Below are 21,972 nucleotides of genomic sequence, written 5' to 3' on the forward strand. Positions count from 1 at the left end.
TGCAAGCACTGCTGCTGAAAGCTCTCAAGAGTCTTAATGTAGCGTCAGTAGATGGTCCAGGCTTCACTGCAGTAGAAGAGGGTGGTCAGCACGACAGCCTTATAAAGAGGACCTTTGTCTACTTCTGAAAATCTCTGTTTTCAAAGACATATTGTTACAGCTTGAAGAAGTTGGCACTGGTGCAGTTGACCCAGTGCTGGACTTCTTCATCGATGGCAGCCTGTTGAGGGCAGTGGCTGCTGAGATATAGAAAGTGCTCCAAGAGAACTAGTCTGCTAATGGCAGTTAAAATTGCATAAAAGCTTTATGCCCATGTACAGTCTGTTTGATTCCCTTTTCCCTTACCTTAATCAAAATACTTTCTGCCTTTGCATTAGATTTTTCTAATTTGATAATGTCATGGCATTATTTGTCATTGCATCATTTTCAACAGTTTTAACACTGAGAAATCTCCTCTCCATAATCATTTTACCTTTCTTCCTACAGTCACTGACCTCACTATGAGCGGTAACACTAAAGACTGCTTTTTTGTAAGTACTTTGTGAATCCTCTTCTGTTCTCATTTTCAAGGTGGGGGAGGGGGGTATAGATAAACATTTTATAGTAAGCCATTAAATGTTACAAGGCATATCATAACTTACCTTTCTCCCCCAATCACGTTTTTATGAAAGCAATACTTTCAACAAATAAAAATAATCTTCCTTGATCTATTTTGAAGCTATATATTCTGAACACACAAACAACTTCTTTGACCCTAGGCAGACTAACAGGCTTCTGTGCAAAAGCCATTATCATACAATGGCCACAGAAATCAATACACCTTACTCAGTTAAAATTACTGAAATCATCGAGGTAATTTAATATCCACAAACACAAATAAAATGAAGCTTATAATATCTTTAGTACCGAGCAGGCTTTCAAGTTTAATTCTCATGGAAGAATGAAAAACAATATAACAAGTCTGACTGAACTGACATTCTCATTAAAGGAAAGCAAGCAAAAGGCAGGAGGTTTACTGGTAACAGCTAAGATCCAGTGGGATCCAGGGAACTAATTTGGCTTGAACCAATAGCTCATTGCCTGGCCTTCCTCCCTCAATCAGCAGCTTAACTGGGTAACTGTGGGGATGACACAGCAGCAATCCTTGTAACAAGTAAAAGGCTGTAGCTCATCTTTTCTGGGTAAATTTTATCCGGAAAAGCTATTTTGTTAAATATCCCCAATTCCATTCCTTTATTTATTGGAATTTTTTTAAGTAGTAGTTAAGAAGAGTCTTCTACTGAATAGATTGACCAGCAGGTTATTTCCCCCTGGGCCAGCACCACTTTCATCTCTGCGAGAAGTCTGGATTTGGAACTGAACACCTGCACAGTCTGCAGAACATGAAGCTGTGCATCTTCTCTTGGTACTATAAAATAAAGCTGTGAAGACATAGCCATCTAAACCAGTTAAAGTAAGAATGAGAAGAGCTAACCATCATTACCTCCCTTTCTGAAAAGGTCAGTTTAAAGGATGGGACACAGGACTGGGCATTGTATAGATCAGGGGTAGCCAACCTCTGGCATGCAACAGAAAGCAGAGCAGCAGATCAGGCAGGGGAAGGGGATCAGAGTGGCACTCAGGGAGGATGCAGGGCTAATTTGTGGCATGCCTGCCAAAAATTTGGCCCCCACTGGTATAGATACTTTTTCTTCTACTCCTGTATGTAAATCTAGGACAAAATGCATGTGAGAGCACTAAAAATCACCATTCATCTGGGAAGGATGACAGACACCATACAACTGCTTTGATTGCCGGTTGTGATTGTGCGGGCCGGGAGCGACCCGAGCCCTTTTCCGCGCTGCACGCGGGCTGTGGCCAGCAGCCCGGGCACGCCGGGTTGGAGAGGGAAGGCCGTCGAGCTGGAATTAGGCACAAACGCGTATCGGTAGTTTTAAAGATTGTTTACTTACTCCGAGATGGCAGTGGTGCAGGCTGGAAAACTTGCTTAAGTTGCGGTTACAGACAGGAAAGAAGAGAGGCGGACAAGAGTTCTAGACTCGTGAACTCTAGCCCAATCCAGCTGAAGGTTCTGAACACGCGAGCCCGTCGTGTCAGCCGAAGAAAGTACTTGTCCGAAAGAGCTCTGAATAAACTCACACGAAGTTTGCTAGGCTCCGTGGGTCTTTCTGCTCACTCATTCACACGAAGTTTGCTAGGCTCCGTGGGTCCAGTTCTTTTGCGCGCGGGAAGGGATACGTCTGGATTGCGCTCGGCGACGGGGAGAGGCTAGAGGTTGATCAGACCTCCGTTGCCTGCTTGAAATGCACTGGGTCCGTAAGGATCCGCAGCGCTTAGAGATCTTCACACAGCGTGAAGTCTCCTCCTCCCTTGTTCGTGGAGTCCTCCAACTTGGGCGGAAACCACTCAAGCCTCTTATACAGCTAGCAAGCCAATCACTAGCCGCCACGTGTGAATAATTTAGAACTGGCCAATAATGGGACTCAAATTAGCATACAAATGGCGGGAACTCTTTGCAACGAGCATCTCTGTGCTGCAACAAAGAAATGCACCCTGCAAAGAAAGCTTCAAATTGGCGGGAAATTCTCCCTTGCACCGGGGTTCTCTTTTGCAGCAGAAAACTCCACCGTGCAAGGAAGCTGCGATTTAGCGGGGACAATTTAGCAGTGCCGAAGCACACACAAACAAAAAAAAAATCACACCCTTTGGGTTGTGACAATGATATGCAGTCTGAAGACAGGCTTGGAGACTTTTCTATATTACCATTATGCATAACGGTTGTCCCACCTGTTGGTTGCCTGGCTGTAAGATAGCTATAGATCTAGAAACTCTCATAATGAAGAGCTAAAAGTCTGACAAAATATCTTCATCTTCAAGGTATCCAACAGCAAAACCTTCAGCTGTTCCCATTATTGCAAGCATACATAAAGTGTCTGTATTCCTGGGAATTCACAATATTATGCTTTGGAATAAAAGAAGAGACAGGGAGTGAAGTCCATACACCATGACCCTTTACAGCAGAGCAGTTTTAAGGTTCAGTGCTAAGGGTTTTAAATTAAGCGGCTAACAAAAGGTCTGAGCAAAAGACATATGTCAACCAGTACTTCCTGAATGGGGCTTAGATATATTTCTGGCAGAAGTGAATTTCAGAGACTAGGGCCTGCTATTGAAAGCACATTGCTAACACCCTGATGAGAACAGCAAGCAGAAAATTGACCCATTTTCCTTTGTGTTATATGCATTTATACACAACACTTTCTAATAAAATAATTAAGATTTAGCTTTTTTCATTATTGTTATAAAAGGCTGCACTAAGTACATTAAAATGACTAAGCATTGATTTCTAGTTCATAAATATGCATTACAAGATTAACAGATAAGTCCATATCACATGTAAATAATTGTTTAATTAGGGTTCTACTTAATCTGTTTCCCATAGCAAACATGGCCCAGACAGGGGGATAAAAAGGTGCTATACCACATTAGAGTCTCTACTAAATGAGCGTTCTACAGTATGTATTCTTTGGTACATAAACTAGTAAAATGCAGTTTAACTCCTGGTTCATACAATAGTCTCTTTAAGGGACCTTTCCCTTTGAGTTATATTATGTGAAATATGTTAAATTCAGTCTTTTTTACATTCAGATTCACCTAAACAAGTGAAATCTCTTAAATTAGAACCTAAAATCCTACATTTTAGTTAATGTAATGAGAGATTTGTAAGTACAGATTAGGCAACTAACGATAAGTAACTGAAGTAGTGTGTTCGATATACAATACAAACTTTTAATAAATCAGGTAAAGGTTTACTTATTTCAATCTTCACCTTTGAAGGAAGGGCTGCTATGTTTATGCTTAAAAATTCTTGGCTATTTGTGCTTTGTTTTGTCTAATAGTATTTTTCTCTCCCACAGGCAAATATCAAAAGAGTAGTTTGCCTATTGCCTAAAAACCAGGTTTACTTTGATTCAAACTAAACAATTCTAGCAAGTTAGTTAGCAAGAAATCCTAGTCCAAGGGCCTTGTCACACATACACTCAGTGTACATCTACTTGAGATGCTACTGCACAATATCAATGAGCTACTGCACAGCAGCACTGGCAGGTGCTGTGACATGCTGCTACTGTGCAGTAGTAACAAGCTACTGTGCAGTAGCATCTGAACACATGCAACCATGGTACTGCGCAGTAATGTTACTGTGCAGACACTTAGTACTTGCATATGCAAGCACTAAATGACTGTGTAGCAACAGCTGCACAGTCTGCTGCTCATGTAGATCTGGTCAGTATGTGTTAAATCTGTGCAGTATTGAAGTTTGAATAGGTTCTGAGCAGTTGCATAATAACGTTTACTATGATTTCTGACATGCACAGCTCCCTGTTCATTGGTGTCTGCCCCAGCACCACACCAGTCTTGTATTGGTTTCAGTATGGTGCTGGGACTGACTATCAGCTGCTTATCAGTTTTGGCCCCAGGACCTAAGCCCCTTCTGTGATGGGAAAATATCAGAATTGAGCCTGGGGTGGGCTGTAGTACTAAAATGACACTGGGGTGTGCTGATTGAGCTCAGAGGGAAGTGTGTGCATGTGTGTGTGGGGGGGAGGGGAGGGGCGAGTGGGGCTGCAAGAAACAGCCCATTTCCTTGCTGTTGTCACTTATAATTTGCAGTCCCCCAAAGTACCCATTCAAATTGCTCATATTATTTCCATGGAACAGTCTGGCAATAGCTGAGCATGTTAATATGATCTGGAGATACTCCTCATGCAAAAAATCCTACATTTGCTATAATACAATCGCACTTAGTATGTGTTTTACTGCTTGAACACGTGGACACTCATGTTTTAAGTGCAGTTAACACGTTCTAAAGTGCAATATGCAACATGGCCCCAAGACATTTTGCGTTTCAAAAAGAGCAAGCAAACTGCTAGCATTAACTTCCTAAGAAAAGAAATGGAACATCAAAGGAGCAGGCTCTTCAGTGAAAATTTTTTTTAAAACCCACATCAATGGTTTGCAACCAAACTTTTAATTGTGGTAGCATTTAGGATAAAGATGCTGGTCCAGGCAGGCTGCCAGCGTGGATGAACTTTTCCATGAGTTTTAACTTTTGAAACAATTAGAGAGAGAAGTTCTTTAAATAATTTAAAAAACAACATTTACAAAAGCTTTGAGTTGTATCTACAGATTAGGTCCGTAAGAATTGCTGACAGAACCATGGGATTTAGAAATGGGGCTTGCTTATCAAGGAGTTGATATCATTTTTCGTTGTAGTGCCCATTCAGCCACAGAGAGAAGCAACTGAAACAATAACTTCAATCCAGCCAAAATTAATCCACAGAACTATACTTTATATACAGTTTATTTCACTAGAGATTGTAATTTTATACATAGTATAAAGGGGTATCCTGATATCACACGTATAGTTACTTTACTGTACTGTTTAAGAACCAATTTTTTTTTACATAATACAGTATTAAGTACCCTATTAATTAAAACAGTATTTAGCGATCTTTAAAAAAACTACAAATAAATGGATGTTTATCATATGCACAGTGCAAGAATGTTTTTATAACATTTTAATCACAAAATGTGAATCTAAAATACAACACTGTGATTTAAAACTAATTTAAAATTATGATGCCCCATGTGGTATCAGAAAGACCTGATTAATCCCTCTATGAATCACCAAGCAGTGTTAAATTCCAGATAAACAGCAGCAACTAATAATTAAAATTTTAAAAGATATTTCCCAGAATATCCTGAATTTTACAAAACACAGTTTGTGCTTTTTTGTTCTATTTTTGCCAATGTTCTTAGGAGAAAAAAATGGGACATATTGAATCTTTAAATTCTCTGATAGTAAACACTATTTAAACCCTGTCTTCCTTCAATGAAGGGAATCTAAGAGTGGTCACAAGTGTCAATACAGGAAGACAAAGTGAGAATCATCAGCGCTTTTTTAGGGAAGCAAAGGATCCCTCTTCTTCATATTCTAAAAAAATTTGTATCACAAATCAGCTTGCAAAATTTACACAAAACAATTGTGAAAAAGCAAATGTAAACAAGTCAGAAATGGTGTCTTCATTTTCCCTTTTTTTTTTTTTTTTTGCAAAGTGGGGCTGTGGATGATTATCAGTTAATGAGAAACAAATGTCTTTCTTGGAAAAACCACTGCCATCACACAGAACGTATGCTGCACTTGTCGATAATTGCTAACGTGTTTTGCCCTTCCCCCCCCAAAGTTCACAAATGCTTCAAGTTCAATAAATAGTAGAAAAATAATCCTTTACTTAAAAATCTTGAGATGCATTGTTCCAGATCCCATACAGCAATTGTCAGAGCAGCGTACTTTCTAAAAATGAAACAGAAACCAACATAAAAAAACCCTTTATTTCTGTATCCAGCACTTCCTTTGTCTCTGGCTGCACAGATTTCTCCTCTTCCAGTTAAGGAAAGCAAAACATCTCCAGCTTCTTTGAGCTCTCTTTTCTCTTGGCTCGGCTTAACAGGGTTTCCAAAGCTTCAGTTACTGTGTAAACATTTATCCCTGTTTTTGGAGGCCTAGCATGCCTCCTGCTCCATTTTATTAAATGTTATGGCAGGTCCATTCATCAAGCTCGTTTCCCTTCCATTTCAGAGCCAACCTTACTTTTTGTAATGTGTAAAGGTTTTACATGGAATAGTTCACTCAGAAAGGTGGTTAAACTGCTCCTGGCAAAGAGCACGAGCACGAGCCCAACGCTGCCCATTTCTGCATGGATTCATTGTTCACAAACTCTTTCTTTTGTTCTTTCTCCGCAAAGAATGAAGTTCATTAGCATTCTGCATCCACAGTGTGTACTGTGACCGCAGCCTGTAAGTGATGGCTGTGATGAAGAGTAGGGTGGTGCAACCTGTAGTGGTGAAACTTGTGACTTAGAAGTGCAGCTGTTTGGGGCGGTGTGTCCAGGTCTAAATCTTCATCATGATTGCCAACATCAACACCAGCTGATAATGGGTCGTTGTTACATGGAGGGTTTTCACTGTCTTCCTGAGGACTCATGGTGCTGTAGCCTAGAAAACAACACAAATAAAGACAAACTAGGTAGGTCAAAAGATCTAATATTATTAGCTTGTACACATACCAACTTGCACTGGAAGCAAGAATGTGGTCAGAATAAAAGGTCTAGGTTAAAGATTTGTATAATTTTAGAATAACTCCTCCTTCCCTGTTGCCATCCATTGCTCTTCACATGCTCCTGTGGTGTATTAAGAACCTGACTTTGAAATATCTGCCATACTGGACATTAAAACCAAATAAACCAACCAGCTCTTATGCATGCGGACAGTGTTTTCTAGATCAATGCTGTTGGCATTGTTTTAAATTACCAAAGAAACAAGAAACATGGTTTCCGAGAGAAAAAGATCCTGAAATATTATTTAGACTTTGAAAACAGAGCAAAGAAAAAAAACAAAAAACCAGCAAGGCAAAATTTGGGCTGCACTGTCTCTTTAAATTATATAGGATTCCCATTCCTGACTACAGCTTTCTTTGTAAGGCCAGCAACTATTTCATCTATATTGCAGTCCTGTCTTTTTAGTTTCTGAAGGGACAGCAAAGCAACACTTCTGCAGAATCCAGTGCTGGCATCAGTCGCTCTTTAGTTACAGACAGCTCTACTCAGATTTGTGAACAGTCAAACCCATCTACTGGTGCACAGCTGAATAGAAACTTCTGGCTGCTGAATATCTGCCAATGCATACACACTGTTAAAGAGTTAGATCTGTTGGGTTCTTAAGAAAACTCTCCAGATTGGTTTATGTCGAATCTTACAGACCTTTTCTCAGGGGAGATCAGCTATAAAGAAGTGACACAGTGTGCCCAGGTCCTCCGCAGCTGGAAATCTCTGAGAAGCGCTGCAATAAATCTATCTAAAAACCCTATAGGCAACTTGGTAACACCTGCATCCGAAGAAACATATTGCCTGACTGTAGCTAAGTTCCCTGGCACATGTTCATTTATTTAAAGACGTGATGGGATGTAATGGAATTGCATGGAAAGACATGAGATTTTGGGATCAGATCCCTGTAGCACAATTCAACAGCAAATAGGTAGAGCCCTTTTCTCCCCAGCACCACCTGGGGTGACGAGGAACAATGGTAATAAGCTGGTGGAGAATAGGTTTAGGTTGGAGATCAGAAGGCAATATTTTACAGTTAGGGTGGCCAAAATCTGGAACCAACTTCCGAAGGAAATGGTCCTCGCCCCTACCTTGGGCAAATTCAAGAGGAGGTTGGACGATCCCCTGTCTGGGGTCTTGTGAACCCAGCATTCATTCCTGCCTGTGGCAGGGGGCAGGCTAGATGATCTGTTCAGGTCCCTCCTGACCCTAGCTACTATGAAACTACTGGCTGAATCTGAAGCGAATACTAGCCGCTTCACACAAGCCACTGGCTGATACAGGGGGAGCCCGAGCTCCCCTTGCACTGGCAAGTTGAAAGCCAGGTGCCCATAGCCTGGCTGAACTCAAGTGGTCTCCAGACCCCGACTGACAATCAGTGATTGTTGGTCCCAGCCCTGGGACTGCACTGGTTCAAGTCTTGAGCTGGCTCTGCTTATATCCTGCCACACGTTCAATGTAAGGCACAATGGAAACAAGCCACAAAAAACACACACATCTTTTGTGTGCCTGGTTTCCTGTTTTGTCATGCCATTAATTCCTTGAATGTGAGGTAGGGCTACTATTTATGGCACAATTAACAGGTTAATCACATCTTAATTGTAACATCTGCCAGGGGGCTCAAAATAACATAGATTTGGTCTAACAAGAAAGGAAAGCAATCAAAATCCATCCTGTCTCATCTGGACCCTGAAGAGGCTGCACATATCATGCAGCTATTTTAATTTAGAATACAAGGAGTGCATTTTCTCTCTGTTCATGTCATTTCCTGAGCTTCATACGCTGTAATTACAAGAATAAAAACAAAGCCAAGACAGAAACAGCACTTCACTTCTCTGCTACACAAGGACGTTATGTTTTGTTACCTATCAGTTGGGCTTATGTCTTAGTCTTGACACTAACTAGCTGCTGAGCTAATTAAAGGAGTACAGAGTTTAACACTATTGATTTAATGGGCAGTTTGCTAATCATTACCCAGCTGCTTTCTGGCCTTTCATTTCTTCTACGTGAATTCTCTCTTATACTTTTCAGAGAAGAGGTATCAAATTATATGGAAAACACAAGGTGATCAAAGTGCTCTGCTTGGGAGTGGACACATGACATGTTTATCTTCAATTTACTCCAATGTCAACTCACGTGGGTGTCTGAGGTGGACCAGTGCTACATAAGCAGGTACCTGCAGTAAGGTTTATGATGATGCCTTGCCACTAGGTGGTAAAGGAGCCAGTAGTAGTGTGTTTGTACTGAGCAAAACTACCTCAGAATGGTATTGCATAGGCCATAGAGGGTGGGCACAAATCTGGTACGCCAATGTAATAGTCACTGCTGTGTAGTTACTACTCCCTGTCTAAACAGAAGCTTTATGCTAAAATGGAGCAATTTACACCAATGTAAAGCTGCATATCATGTGATAGCTGCATATCATGTGCTGGCCTGGCCCCCACCCCACTCCGTCCCATGTCCCTGCCGCACCATCTCCTGTCCAACCACTTTTGGAGCACTCCGATTGCTTGTTTCAGTCAGTCAAACAGAGTGAGAATAAAGCGTTATGGACAAACAGACTAATGCTTTTATAATATTAGAAATAATATACCTCTGTATGCATTCAGCAGTTCTTTAATATCTTAAATGACTTTATGAGCATTAAGCAACTTCAACTTGACAGTCCTATGACCAGATATGACTAGTCCCATTATAAAGATGAAGACACAGAGGCTCAGTGCATTTACATGTGAGTAGCAGATTTGGATCTACACCTGCAGGGCTATGGGGGATATACAGAAGATCTCTATGGGGCAGCTGGGAAGGAGAGCTAGTGACCAGAGCTGGGAGCAAGACTGAACCTGGAGCCATGCCGCAGGGCCCAGTTCTCTGGCATCAGAGGCAGCTGTACTCCATTCCTGTTCTCTCTCCCAACAATTCCAAATAGACACGTATCCCTTTATCCAAGTGTGTTCATTTTTTTGTGATTATTTTTAACTAAACTAACCACTGCTGCAAGTGAACAGTCATAATTCACAAATAGCAAAGAAAGAACTGTGTTTGTTTCTTTGAAACAGTTAGCAGAGGGGGAGCCCACAGAATCTGAGACCAGAGAACTGGGCTTTTCAGCAGAGCTGAGAAGCAGCAGGCACCACGGACCATGCAATCCTTCAGCTGGGTGCTCTACTGATGAACTCTACTTTCTATCTCTGCTGCCTCCCTCTTATCGATAACTCCTCCTCTTAGCTAAGTGGGGACTCCCAGTCTGATAAATTCCCTCTGGTCAGTCAGATTCAAGCTCTACTGCTGAGGCACTGCTGCAAGCCCCATACCTACACTCCCTCTCCTCTTGGCCCAACCCTTATTAAAAGAAACAGTGGGAAACTCTGTAGTGAAGGTACCCTGGAAACAGACTTAGGACTTTCACATCCAGAGAGATGACTCTAAGCTAACTTGTCTCAGTTGTAGAGGAGATAAATATAAGGCATAATGTTAAGGTGCTGAATGCTATAGGGGATGTCATGTGTAATATGAAAAAAATCAAGTCAAAAGGCATCATCATATTTAACCCTGATAAAGGGAGCATGCTTTTTCTTTTTAAAGAAACACAAGGCATAATGAACCTAAAGACTTCATTCCCAACAAGTCCATCATGAGGTCACGAGTTTGGTAAATTTCCAAAGAGAAAAAAGATGAGACATGTAGACGGATAATAAAAACATCCACAGTAACATTAGCTGAGATACTAAAAGAAGAGCATCATTGATTGGTGGTTTCTGCACTCAAGAAAGCATCACCTAGCTAAAGAGAAGATATTGTTTATACATCAGTCTCGTTCAGAAAGTGTTGACCAAGAGTTTTAGAAAATGACCAGGGGCTTGGGGTACCTCAATTTTTAAGTTCTCAACCGGAGACATCTACCAGGGCCCTTACTGCTAAGGAAGTATTGAATCCCTGCCTCAGAAAAAAATCAGGCCTCATCAGAAATGTCTCCAGTTGGAGATCAATACTCATTTTTCAATCAGTGCATCTTACAGGCAGAGAGGGACAAGGAGAGGAGACTGTACAGACCTCTGAAGGAGACAAGAAGTCTGGTTACTCCTGTTTGTGACAAAGTCATTGCTGTCTAAAAGTAATATGCAATTTCAAGGATTGGGCAGGTGGTTATCCTGCTACCAGTGTAGAGCTGGGTGTTGGGCAGGGGAATTTCTAAGAGTGTAAGAAATGAAACAACAAAATCAGACTGAGGCTGAGGATGCAGGAGTGCAGTTTCTTGGGAACACTCTAGTTGCCCCAAGAAGAAAAGAAATTGTGACCAAAGGATGCAGCCCCTTAAATCAAGGTATATCTGCCCTAATCCAGTAAGTTTTACAGTGGTTCCAAGCCAGAGGAGTTACTTTCAAGGATAGCTGTTTATTTGTGTGCAGGTGCTGTAAAGTGGTTACCCTCAGGCTTCTGCCTAGAAGTTTCTGTCTCAGGACAACTTTGCTCACGTAGCCATGGCCTCAGTAACATAATAGGTGTGATTTAAAACATGCAACAATGACATTCAGTTCCAGCTGACACTGCTGGCAGACAGCCCTGTCTACCCTTGTCTTAACTTACACTGAGCCTTCCTCACAGGTCAATAACATGAGAGCGCTTTAATTGCTTTAAAGACTTAAAAATTGTTGGTCTCTGGATGTTCACCCAAGCCAACTATTTTTCGAGGTGGAAAGAGATGACAAAATTCCCTGATGACCTGAAAAGGGTTAACAATAGAAATATGGGAAGGAACTAAATGTCACCATCCCAAACCCATTTACTCTATGTATAATAAATGATGATCATCTGTTTAAAGCTGACAGACACATCAAATGTCCTCTGTCACAGCAGCATGTGCTGAATGCCCAACAGAAAGGCTAAGAGAGCATCAGATACATTACAGCTTAATCCATGCTTAGTTTAGCCCAGCCACTTTCAGCACCTATTACTAGAGTGGAGAGGGAGTTTTATAACAAGATGTGCAGGTCACCTTTCAGAAAAGAAAGTAGTTGAAAATGCTCACTTCATAGGGCAAGGAATGCACTCTCTGTTGGCGTGAAAGTGAAATTTATCATCCCTTCTCTGAACAGGTTGGAGAAGCTGTCAGGGCTGGCTAGGGGCAAAATGGTGCAGTAAACGGGGTAACATTGCTGTCTGGTTGAATTCCAGGCAGTCAGTCACCCAACAAAGCTAATCCTGTCCAAGAATGAGATTCAGAGAACAAGGCATTAAGCAAAAGAGTTCATGTTAAAGTACTGCTCTTACAAAAATAGCTTTGTTGCTGGACAGTGTCATGTGCTGAGAGGTGTCAAAATTGTTTAACTCTGAAGCAATAAGGAGCAAAGTTTTTTTGGTGGCCTTATCTGTGACTTGCCAAACAACCGAATTCAGTTGAGCAAGTGCAATCACCAAGAAGGGGGAGAGAGGGTGGTGCAGAGTCTTACCATGATCGCTCTCTGTTCCTGATCGCCCCCAGTACCGACGTCTGCGCTCTGGGCTGTGCGCGTGTCGCTCAATTACTGCCGCTATAAACCGAGTGTTGCTGACTAGGAGAGAAGGAAACAAAGCTTGTTTTAAACAGAGCATTTCTAAGTTATATTCATGGAGCAATTCAATAGCAAGGAAGCAGCAGGTTCTGAGAACTGTGGCTGAATTCTTATAGAAATTGCCAACTTCCAAAACATAGAAGATGGGGTCAGATAAAGGCTTGCTAAGGACAGCAGGTCATGGTCTAAGCGCTGTGAGCAGAGAGACCCCACGATGAACGTATTAACCTCTTCATCTCCTTTGAGAAGTAAACATTACACAGGGTTCCAAAATATGGAGACCCAGGACACATTTGCATCCTGCTCAGTTTCAAAATGAAAAGCAGGGAGGGCTCATCTGAGCTAGAAGAGTAGCAGTGGCTGCCAGGTGCCAAATTCGCATGCAGAACTGGTTCTTGAAGTCAGCAGGGTGGGCAGATTTGGGGTCTTGATTCCACCCACTACAAAGTTAGGGCTACATGGGAAATTCTGCTCTGGATTCAGACTTTCACTTCTCTATGAGCCCAAAGGCAGGTGGGCCCATCACTGTACAGTAGTATCACACACAGGACAGCCATGACTGTATAGTGAAGACTGGCAACCAGTTTCACGATTTCCTGAGTTCTTACTGAACTGAAACTTGGAATTAAAGGGCCAAACAGTGCTTGCCCTTTGCAAGGCTGCTCAGTACTAGGAGCTTTTCATACCCTGTCAGTCAGTGACACTCTTTGGCTCTCCTTCAGCTGTTCCCATAACTAGCTGGTCATGGAGGGAGAAATCTTACTGCACTGTAACCGACAGAACAAGCAAGAAGCTCCCACTATGCACCAGGGAGATCTGAGAGGCAGCAGGTCTTGTGCCTAACAAGAACTAAAGGGCCAAAACCAGTAATTTTGGGGGATGGGACTGAAAAGACACTGGGAGTTACAACCTACGTCAGTCAACTCTTTGGACTTGTTATTTTTGTTTACTAAACTGGTAAGAGAGCTCCAAGATCCTTTATGCGCTTGTAGTTCAAACATAAGCAGAAGGATGCAAGACACTCACCAACCCTCAGCCTAATACTGGCAACATTTTACAGTTATTCAACTCGGCACTTACTGATTCCTCTGTCTTCATGGCTGTCATCATCTCTCTCATCCCTATCATTTTCCAGGTTGGACATACGCACTGACATTTCTACACACCATTACAAACAGAAAAATGCAACTGTTAAGAGAAAAATTTTGGATCGACTTATTAAAGACTGTCAACCTGGTGGCATCCTGCATTATGATGCTGGAGAGCCATGCTCGGGGAAGGGGCCGGGGGACTTCCTGCTTCTGAGTCAGATGGGGATGAGGTGCTCCCTGCAGATGATACACTGAGGTATCCTAGAAATGAGCTGGCTGTGAAAGAGTCAGAGCACAGGGATGCACAAAGAGGTGGTGAATGTGCTCAAAACAAGACAGCATGGTCTGGTGGAACAGGCACTAGTTTGCAGTGTGACTAAAACAACAAATCTGTTCTCCTTCCCTTTCTTTTATATGTGTAAGTTGCCACACTTGTGAATGGCCCACAGAGTGCAAGTGGGAATCCAGGGAGAAATAACACATCCAAGCAGCAGCCCAGGAGAAAGAGAAACTGTTTCTTGCTGGACAACAATCTATTTTTAAAAACATTCAGGACAGCATGCAGCTGGATCTGCCACTTCTGAGTGAGCAACCCCATATTCACAGCTCCTGGGGGAAATGCTTTACAATTGTCACTCCAGGTTTTCCCCAGGAAACAGAAGGCTTAGCTCTGAATCCAGCAGAGGGCAGTGGTACTCAAGCACACCGGACAATGTTATTACAAAGCTGATTTATACAAAGCCAATAGCGGGACTGTGGGGTAAAGAGCATCAGGCTGGGAGTCAGAGTTCCCAAAGCACAAAAGCAGTAAGTGGTTTCTGACTACAAGCAGGAGAGTATATGAAATGCCAGGATTTTTAGCCTTGGTGTTTATTCCACCCGCAAGAGTGATTAGCTTACCCTGTGCAGCAAGAGGTGACATGTGCTGGTGACTCCTCCGATGGATCTGGTGGCGATATGCATACACTGCCAGAACTAGCACCATAATGCACCCCATAATACCTCCAGCTACTGGACCGACCGGTGCACTTTTTATCATGTTCAACGTTATCACCTCATCTCCTGAATAAAAAAAAAAAGGCAAATGAACACCCTGCAGAAAACTTCAGACCGGCATTCTACAAATTAAAACAAACTCAAGGCTTTCTCGAGGCCTCAGAAGCACATCTGTGCAAATATGAAATGAATCCAGTTTCAGAAGGGGTACTCCTTAATGACAACGTGTCAAGTTCCCTGGGCCATATGTGGAGGCAGTTGAACATAAAGCCACCCACATCCACCCTCCCTCCTTTGCCGCCCTAAGCACTTCATGCTTCTTGGTTTACCACAGGAACGTTGGTATGTTGGGGGATTGGACAGATGCTGCAGCAAAGCATTTACCAATTGCGGAGTACCTGTTAGTGACACCACTTCTGTACTTTAACTTAACAAAGAATGAAAAATATCTGTGGCACAAATATGAAGCACATGGCTTGAAAGAAGCACACACATGGACAGAACGTACTACCAAATACTGGTTGTGTAATGGATAAATACAAATCCTCTGTAAAACCCCAGAATTACCTATTGCTCCCATATCATCCACATAGGGGCTTTTTGCTCCCACAATGCCACCAAAGCATTCTTTTTGAGGTGCACAGTAAGGTTTATCCAGGTGGGTTTTTCCATCACTGTCCACCATACACCACTCACAGTCCAAGACACCAAAGCAATCTCTGAAAATTGACAAACAAGGATAGCTTTACCATAAAGAGAAATATATTTTTGTTTGGCTACATTTCAGTCCATATTTCATCGCAGTCACTAGCCAACTGGAAACTGAAATCATCCATAAATCCTCATGGCTGGTGTCCAAATGGAAAAAAAAAAAACTGTCCAAAAAATTTAGATGGTGGATCAATCATATGAGGAAGCAGTGTCTCTGTCACTCGCTGACCCACTCTCCTCTCTCTCTGTAAAACAAAGGGACTGCAGACTGCCTACAGCTCTTCAGCTGGGGTGTGTTTCAGCATGGAGGAGTCCCCACCTAAGTCCTGTCTCTTTGGGTCAGAGCCTAGGGGGAAATGGTTGGGAAAAGAGCACTCTGGTTAACTCTAGCTGGTGGACAATTGCTTAAAGACCGCTGCCAACTGGCACAAATTAGAGCAACCACCAAGGTGTTCTAAAGCAGCTAGGGCTAGAGTGGACACACAATCACAGTGGTTTTAACTGGCTCCTTGCTGGCCCTGTATTTGTACTCCACAGAAAGAGAGTGCAACAGAGATGCTGCCTCAAACTTTGCCAGTCACAACTTGATCCATCAAGCCTACCGCACTCACAGCATGGATTGTTGAATGATGTGCAGTTTATTTTTAGCTGACAAAAATCTGCTGGACTGGATAAGTAGTACCTAACTCCCTTGTTTTGATGATTGTTCTTGTTCTAGAGCACCTCACTTCTCAAGGAGTACAGACAAACATCCAGGCACTGTCCCTCTGGCTGTATTCATGGTCCTCTAACTAGCACATGTTTCTCACTTATATTGACGCATCCACTTAGCCTTAACGAACCAAACAGATACTGAGATCTCAAGTTTGCTGCAGGACAGCACAATAGCACTGCAGCCATGATACCAGGCCAAGATGTTATGACATATTCATTTAGTATCCAGGGAAAATTTATCTGTATTTAAACAAATAGCAGCTCCTATTAATTTCAGGCACTGCACATATTTTCAGAGCTAAGAAACATTGTACTTTACCCGCTCTCCATTCTCTGGTTGCACCGAGTGTTAATACATTGTGGAAGAGCATCCTGCAGGCTAGGATCAATTGCTGTGAAAGTCATTGGTTCTTGATGGACTTCACAGCTAGGATTCCTGTATTGGAGGGAAAATTTGAGATTGTGTCACCAACAGAAGACAGCAACAAAAAATGAACTGTGCAAAGTACAATTCAGTTGCTAAATTACTGTAATAAATTATGGTATATTTTACCCTGCAACACACAAGGTAACATGAGCAAACTGTCGACGTTAGAAAATGTAATAAAGATAATGTTGCTATGGTCTCAGAAGTGACATTTGTTCTCACCTGCTCTCTGCATTGGTAAGGTTGCCAGTACATTCATTGACCTCCAGAGGGCACTCACAAGGGCATTCACATTCATTTTGTTCCATTCTTTAGAAAAAAGAAAAAAATGCTGAACAGGTCAGTATAAACCAGGTCTGAGCTCTGATCCGGCATACTGCTGGAGTAGTGCAGCTGAGCATTGGGAGCTCAGCAGCCAGGAGGAAATCCTTCCTTCCCTCCATCCCTCAGAAGTAAATCCTGTGCCCCTACTCTGTGCTGAAACTGAGGGGAAATATGCCAGCTGGATCTGTAGATCCACTTCTCTACTCCTGGATACATTTGCCCCTTTCTCCACAGATGCTAAATAGCAGAGAACACGTCCCAGAGGTTCAGACATGAGATGCAAGAGCCTTCTCCTTCTGGGCAATGGAATCATGCTGATGTTACTGTTGTCTGGTCCTCCTGCAATGGGGAAACACAGCAACACCAGCCTGGAAGGGGCTGTTATGTCCAGTTCTCTAATATTGGAAGCAATTCTTTATCAAGAATCCTAAGAATAACCGTCCACACCAAAGCCCTCCACCACCACCGTAAACACCACCACCATAAAGCACATTATGAAAACAAAGCCAAAAGCATTCTACAATGCACTAGAGGTAAAAAGCAGGGGAGAACAGAGCACGGCCAATGCCCAGACACTGCAATGGCAGAGAAGACCTTTAGTTAACGTGTGCACTCAGAGGACAAGGATGCAAGTGGAGGATTCAATGTTTGCCCCTAGGTGACAATCTATGTTATTTCACATTAAAAAGCGTTAATAAACCATAGGGCTTAAGGCAAAGGGCCTGATCCTGCCAGCATTCAACCCTGCCCCAGATAAGCAATCCCATTCCGTTTAGCGGAATTTAGGGCCTTGCTACATGTTAAAATTAAGGCCAGACAGAAACCAGCTATAGAGTTGTTACATGTTCTGGCTCTTTTTATAGCTGGATAGATATTTTATCATGTGATAATTACTTTGCATGTGTGGCTGGTCTAAATTAATTGTGCAATTAACCAGTTAATTGTGCGATAATTACTTTGCAGTTGTGGCTGGTCTTACTTTGCATGTATGGCCAGTCTAAATTTATTGCGTGATTGACCAGTTAATTGTGTAATAAAAGTAATGTGTAGCTGGGCCTTACTCACACACAATGAGTGCATTTACACATGTGCCTAACTCAGGAGGTGAGCAATTAGCTCCACAATAGTGTGTCATTGTTTATGCATCATACATGCACCTGTATTAGGGTGCAGTAAATTAACTAACTCTGCTGTAGGATAGTATTGTCTGGAACAAGTACTATCTTAGGGCAGAGTCATTTTGTGTGCTGAAACCCACGTGCCGTGACCGGGGCCTGAGGGTGATACAGTGCAGGGACTGCCTGCTACCTGGGCTCCCCCACTGTAGCACCCTCATGCCCTAGCCAGTCCCTCCATCACCTGACACCTCCAGTCAGAGCCCAGGGCTGACCCCTGAGCCCCCTGCCAGCCTGGATCTGTTCTGCCCCAACTCAAACAGCTGTGGTCCTAGGTTCGCATGTATACACTACACCTGGGAGCAGGTGACTGGCACAAACTGCACCAGAGTTTAGTGAGCTGTGCTAACTGTACGTGTAGATGCACCCACTAAAACTTGCATTCCTTAGTATGAGGCCAAAGGAAACACTGTAAAATGACAAAGAACAGACTATGTGTATGTGTGGTAAGGGGGAAAGGGGATGAGAGGAGTGCTCAAACTATCAAAAGACTTTGATGACATTTTGAAAACATGGAAAAGTACTTTAAAAGAGTGAGCACCATGAGGAAAAAGCCTGATAAGTCCACAAACCTGTATACAAAAGATGCACAACTCTGCCTGTTTTAAATAACATAATTTGATTAATTCAGCTAGTGTATCTGCTGTACTGTGGCCTTAGGTTTGGACTGCAGCTATGTAGCTTTTCCTATAAATGACCAGTGTTCTTGAGCTTCATTTGAAATATATAACACAAAAAGATTGCTTGTACCAGTCAGTTTATTTCAAATCACTTGCTTACCTGTGACAGTTCAGACACAGCCTGTCTACCATACTACAGGCACAGAAAGCAAGCGAGTCGCATGTTTCATTGACTATTCCAACAAAGGTATTGGTTCCAGGTATTCTTGTCAGTCTGTATTTAGAACAGTGGCTGCCATGCACAAGGTTTGTCAGATCACCCTAGGGAAAAGCAAGTCACGTCAGAGATATGGCAAGGAACATATTTCCTGGTGAGCTGAAGTCGTTCCCGCTTCCCAAACAGTTGTACTGAAGCACAAAACTGAAACAAATCTGAAGGAACATGAACATAGGGTGCTTTTCTTCTGCTTACTGGGTATATAAATTAGCCTGTGCTTGTTTTCAAGAAGAGCAAAACTGATTATATACTGGTTGACAAAGCACTTTCCATGTATTCATCTTATATGATGTGATACAATGGCCTCTAGTGTAATATCCTGCCTGACTGCTGACTATTCTTCATCCAAATAATTCAAATAAATCTGTTCTCCCCACTCCTTTCTCCATGATGCCAGCTATCTGTAACCTTCGCAAAGAGACTCAGTTCTGGCTGGAAAGCATCATCACAACTTGCAGAAAACTTGCTGGCTCGTGTACTATAAAAATATCCTCCAGCTGTGGTCTATTTTGTAGGCTAAGACAATCCTGACTCTCACAACGTAATCAAAATTTGCATTCTGTCTTCCACATTCTCATTTGCTGCAAATATGGTTTTGTCTTTTGCATCTTGACTGTGAGCAAAACACTAAAATTGATTGACCTTGGCTCAGCTTTCAAACGATTTCTTGACGCTTATGTTAATAATCATCAAAAAGCGTGTTTAAATAGCAGTACTCTATCAGAGCATGTATTATTTTACATTATTCTACAGTGACCTTGTCATTATGGATTGTTTGCAGTCAGCATTCAATACACAGCAACAGACAATAGCTCTTCTGAATACTGGCTGAGAATCTTTGGCAAGACTGAGAATGGGGAAGACTCATATATGACATGGTATAACCACATTCACTCAGAATCAAAGAACTGAATTTGACAAATTTGCACTACGTGAGTCTTGTCATATTTGCTGTCATATGCATTCTCTATTTTACCACCTGAACTTCTAGCTAGAGAGGAGACACATTTGGAAACTCTATAAATGTGAAGGGTAAGACAAAAGTCCCATCTTTATCCCATAAGTTTGACAAGGGTGAGGATTGGCAACTGGATGTCAGGTAACAAGGTTTACTGCAGAAGAGTCCAAACTTTTTTTTTTTAATTGTTCAATAAGGACGGGAAATACAAACTTCCCCTGTTCTAGCTACTTGGCTAGACTGCACCACTACCGCTCTCTTTTGGCAAGTTCCACTGTTTATAATCACTTAGATTTCAATGGACTCCTTACGCGAATAAGGTTTGCACAATCAAGCCTGCTTATTTTAGGTCTCTATAGGCTAACATGGTTCACTCTTCAGAAAGAGTTTACTTGGTATCGCTGTTGTTGTTCAAACCAAAAGTACTTTAAAAAAAACAACACTTACCACAAGGCTGGTATTAAATTTATAAAACCGTTGAACTGTTCTGTCACTGAAACTGTTGCAAAGGTTTTTCTTCACAAAGTTTGGGTGATTCAAAATGTCATTTGCTACCAATGGTTCCTGAAAGTAAAAAACAAAACAAAACACATCATAATGATATCAGTACATTTCAAAGAACCAGAACTAGAAACAACAGAAGTAGAAAGAGGAGCAGAAGTCAAACCTTGTGTGTGATATGCTGCTGTTCTACTGGAGCATGACCTTTAGGATCAATAAGGGTTGGGTGTGCCACAAGATATCCTCTATCTTCCATGATAAAGCATCTAGACAAACACAATATATTAATTATTAATAGATTTCTCCATATTGTAGAGGCAAAATATGGTCTAGAATTTAGAACTGTAAGCAACCAAAAATGAAAATACAACAAAACACCACTTCTGGCCAATTAAAAACAACTTCCTGCCCATTGAAACAATCTTTAAAAGACTGTATCAGTATTTCCCTGAAGTTTGGAAACCAGCCACTTTTGCAACACTGTGCTTATACCAAGATCTTGAAGGCTGAAATGAGTAGAAACAAAAGTGCATCGTCAGATCCGAGAGGAATATAAATATAAAAAAGAAGCATAACATAGTAAGCAAAAATAAATAAATAAAAATAAAAAGTAAGCACACACTGGTTTAGTAAAACACAGAGCGGACAGTAAAACCAAGTTTTTTAAGCTTACTGACCTAAATCGTAGGTAAGGAAAGGCTTAGGGTATGAACATGTGCACATCTGGAGCCATTTCAAAAGGAGAGTGTTTGAAAAGGGCAGCAGCTGTTACATTCTCACCCTTACCTGTGGCCAAGCCTGGAAGGATATAAATGTAGTAAAAAAACTGCTCCGACTTTAACCCTATAATATGAAGCAGTGTTATAGTTGGAGCAGTTTTGCTACATTCATATAGTGGGAGGCTTGGCCCTGGTAACAGTTACAATGTAACAGCTGCTGCCCTTTTGAAACCGGTCCCAATGCAAGTGTGGATGGGCAATTACTTAGGCTGAAGGGCCACTTAAGGAGTTTCGGTGAGCTGTTGCAGGCTGGAAGAGGAGTGGGGATGTTGCTGGCTCAGTGCAGTGGGAGGGGTGGGGGGTTGTAATTGATCCTATCTAGCTCTGAGCCCATCTGCCCTGCATCCACTGCCAGGGGCGCCAGATGAAGTGGGGAGGGTCTCCACAGAGACCAGCCTGGGACCCCCATGAGCAGAGCATGCTTGGCCAGGTGGATGGGATGGGGACACAGGCAGGCAGGAAGTGGCGTCCAGGAACAGGATGGGCCAGGATCACAGGGTGGTGACACCAAGGGGCCGGGGCCCAGGTAAAAGCTATGATTTGCTCCCTGCACGTTCAAGATGGTTCTGTGAGCAGGGACATGTGGGGAGAGGATCATGGCTCTGCCCAGGGCCCTGGCCCTGCACTGTCACCATCCCATAATCCCAGCAGACCAGCACCTATTGCAGGGACAAGCGGGGAGCAGAT

At 42.3% G+C, this 21,972-nt stretch overlaps 1 protein-coding gene across 3 annotated transcripts in view; it reads right to left on the reverse strand.

The window, feature by feature from the left end:
* Positions 1-5,338: 5,338 nt before the first annotated feature.
* The window catches only part of CACHD1 (cache domain containing 1), a 91,296-nt gene continuing 74,662 nt past the window's right edge, over positions 5,339-21,972 (reverse strand). For 2 of the 3 annotated variants that reach the window (XM_025212544.1, XM_014523293.2), the window contains 10 exons: positions 20,673-20,772; positions 20,453-20,569; positions 18,931-19,091; positions 16,874-16,960; positions 16,544-16,660; positions 15,367-15,518; positions 14,704-14,865; positions 13,793-13,870; positions 12,611-12,712; positions 5,339-7,053 (listed from right to left, as the gene is read on the reverse strand). In XM_025212544.1, the coding sequence (XP_025068329.1) occupies positions 6,815-7,053; positions 12,611-12,712; positions 13,793-13,870; positions 14,704-14,865; positions 15,367-15,518; positions 16,544-16,660; positions 16,874-16,960; positions 18,931-19,091; positions 20,453-20,569; positions 20,673-20,772 (1,315 nt within the window). In that variant the 3' untranslated portion in view covers positions 5,339-6,814. The remainder of the gene's footprint in view (positions 7,054-12,610; positions 12,713-13,792; positions 13,871-14,703; positions 14,866-15,366; positions 15,519-16,543; positions 16,661-16,873; positions 16,961-18,930; positions 19,092-20,452; positions 20,570-20,672; positions 20,773-21,972) is intronic. The other variant, XM_025212543.1, reaches the window with a different exon arrangement.

Source organism: Alligator sinensis, unplaced genomic scaffold, assembly GCF_000455745.1.
Source record: "Alligator sinensis unplaced genomic scaffold, ASM45574v1 scaffold982_1, whole genome shotgun sequence".
In the NCBI taxonomy this organism is placed as follows: domain Eukaryota; kingdom Metazoa; phylum Chordata; order Crocodylia; family Alligatoridae; genus Alligator; species Alligator sinensis.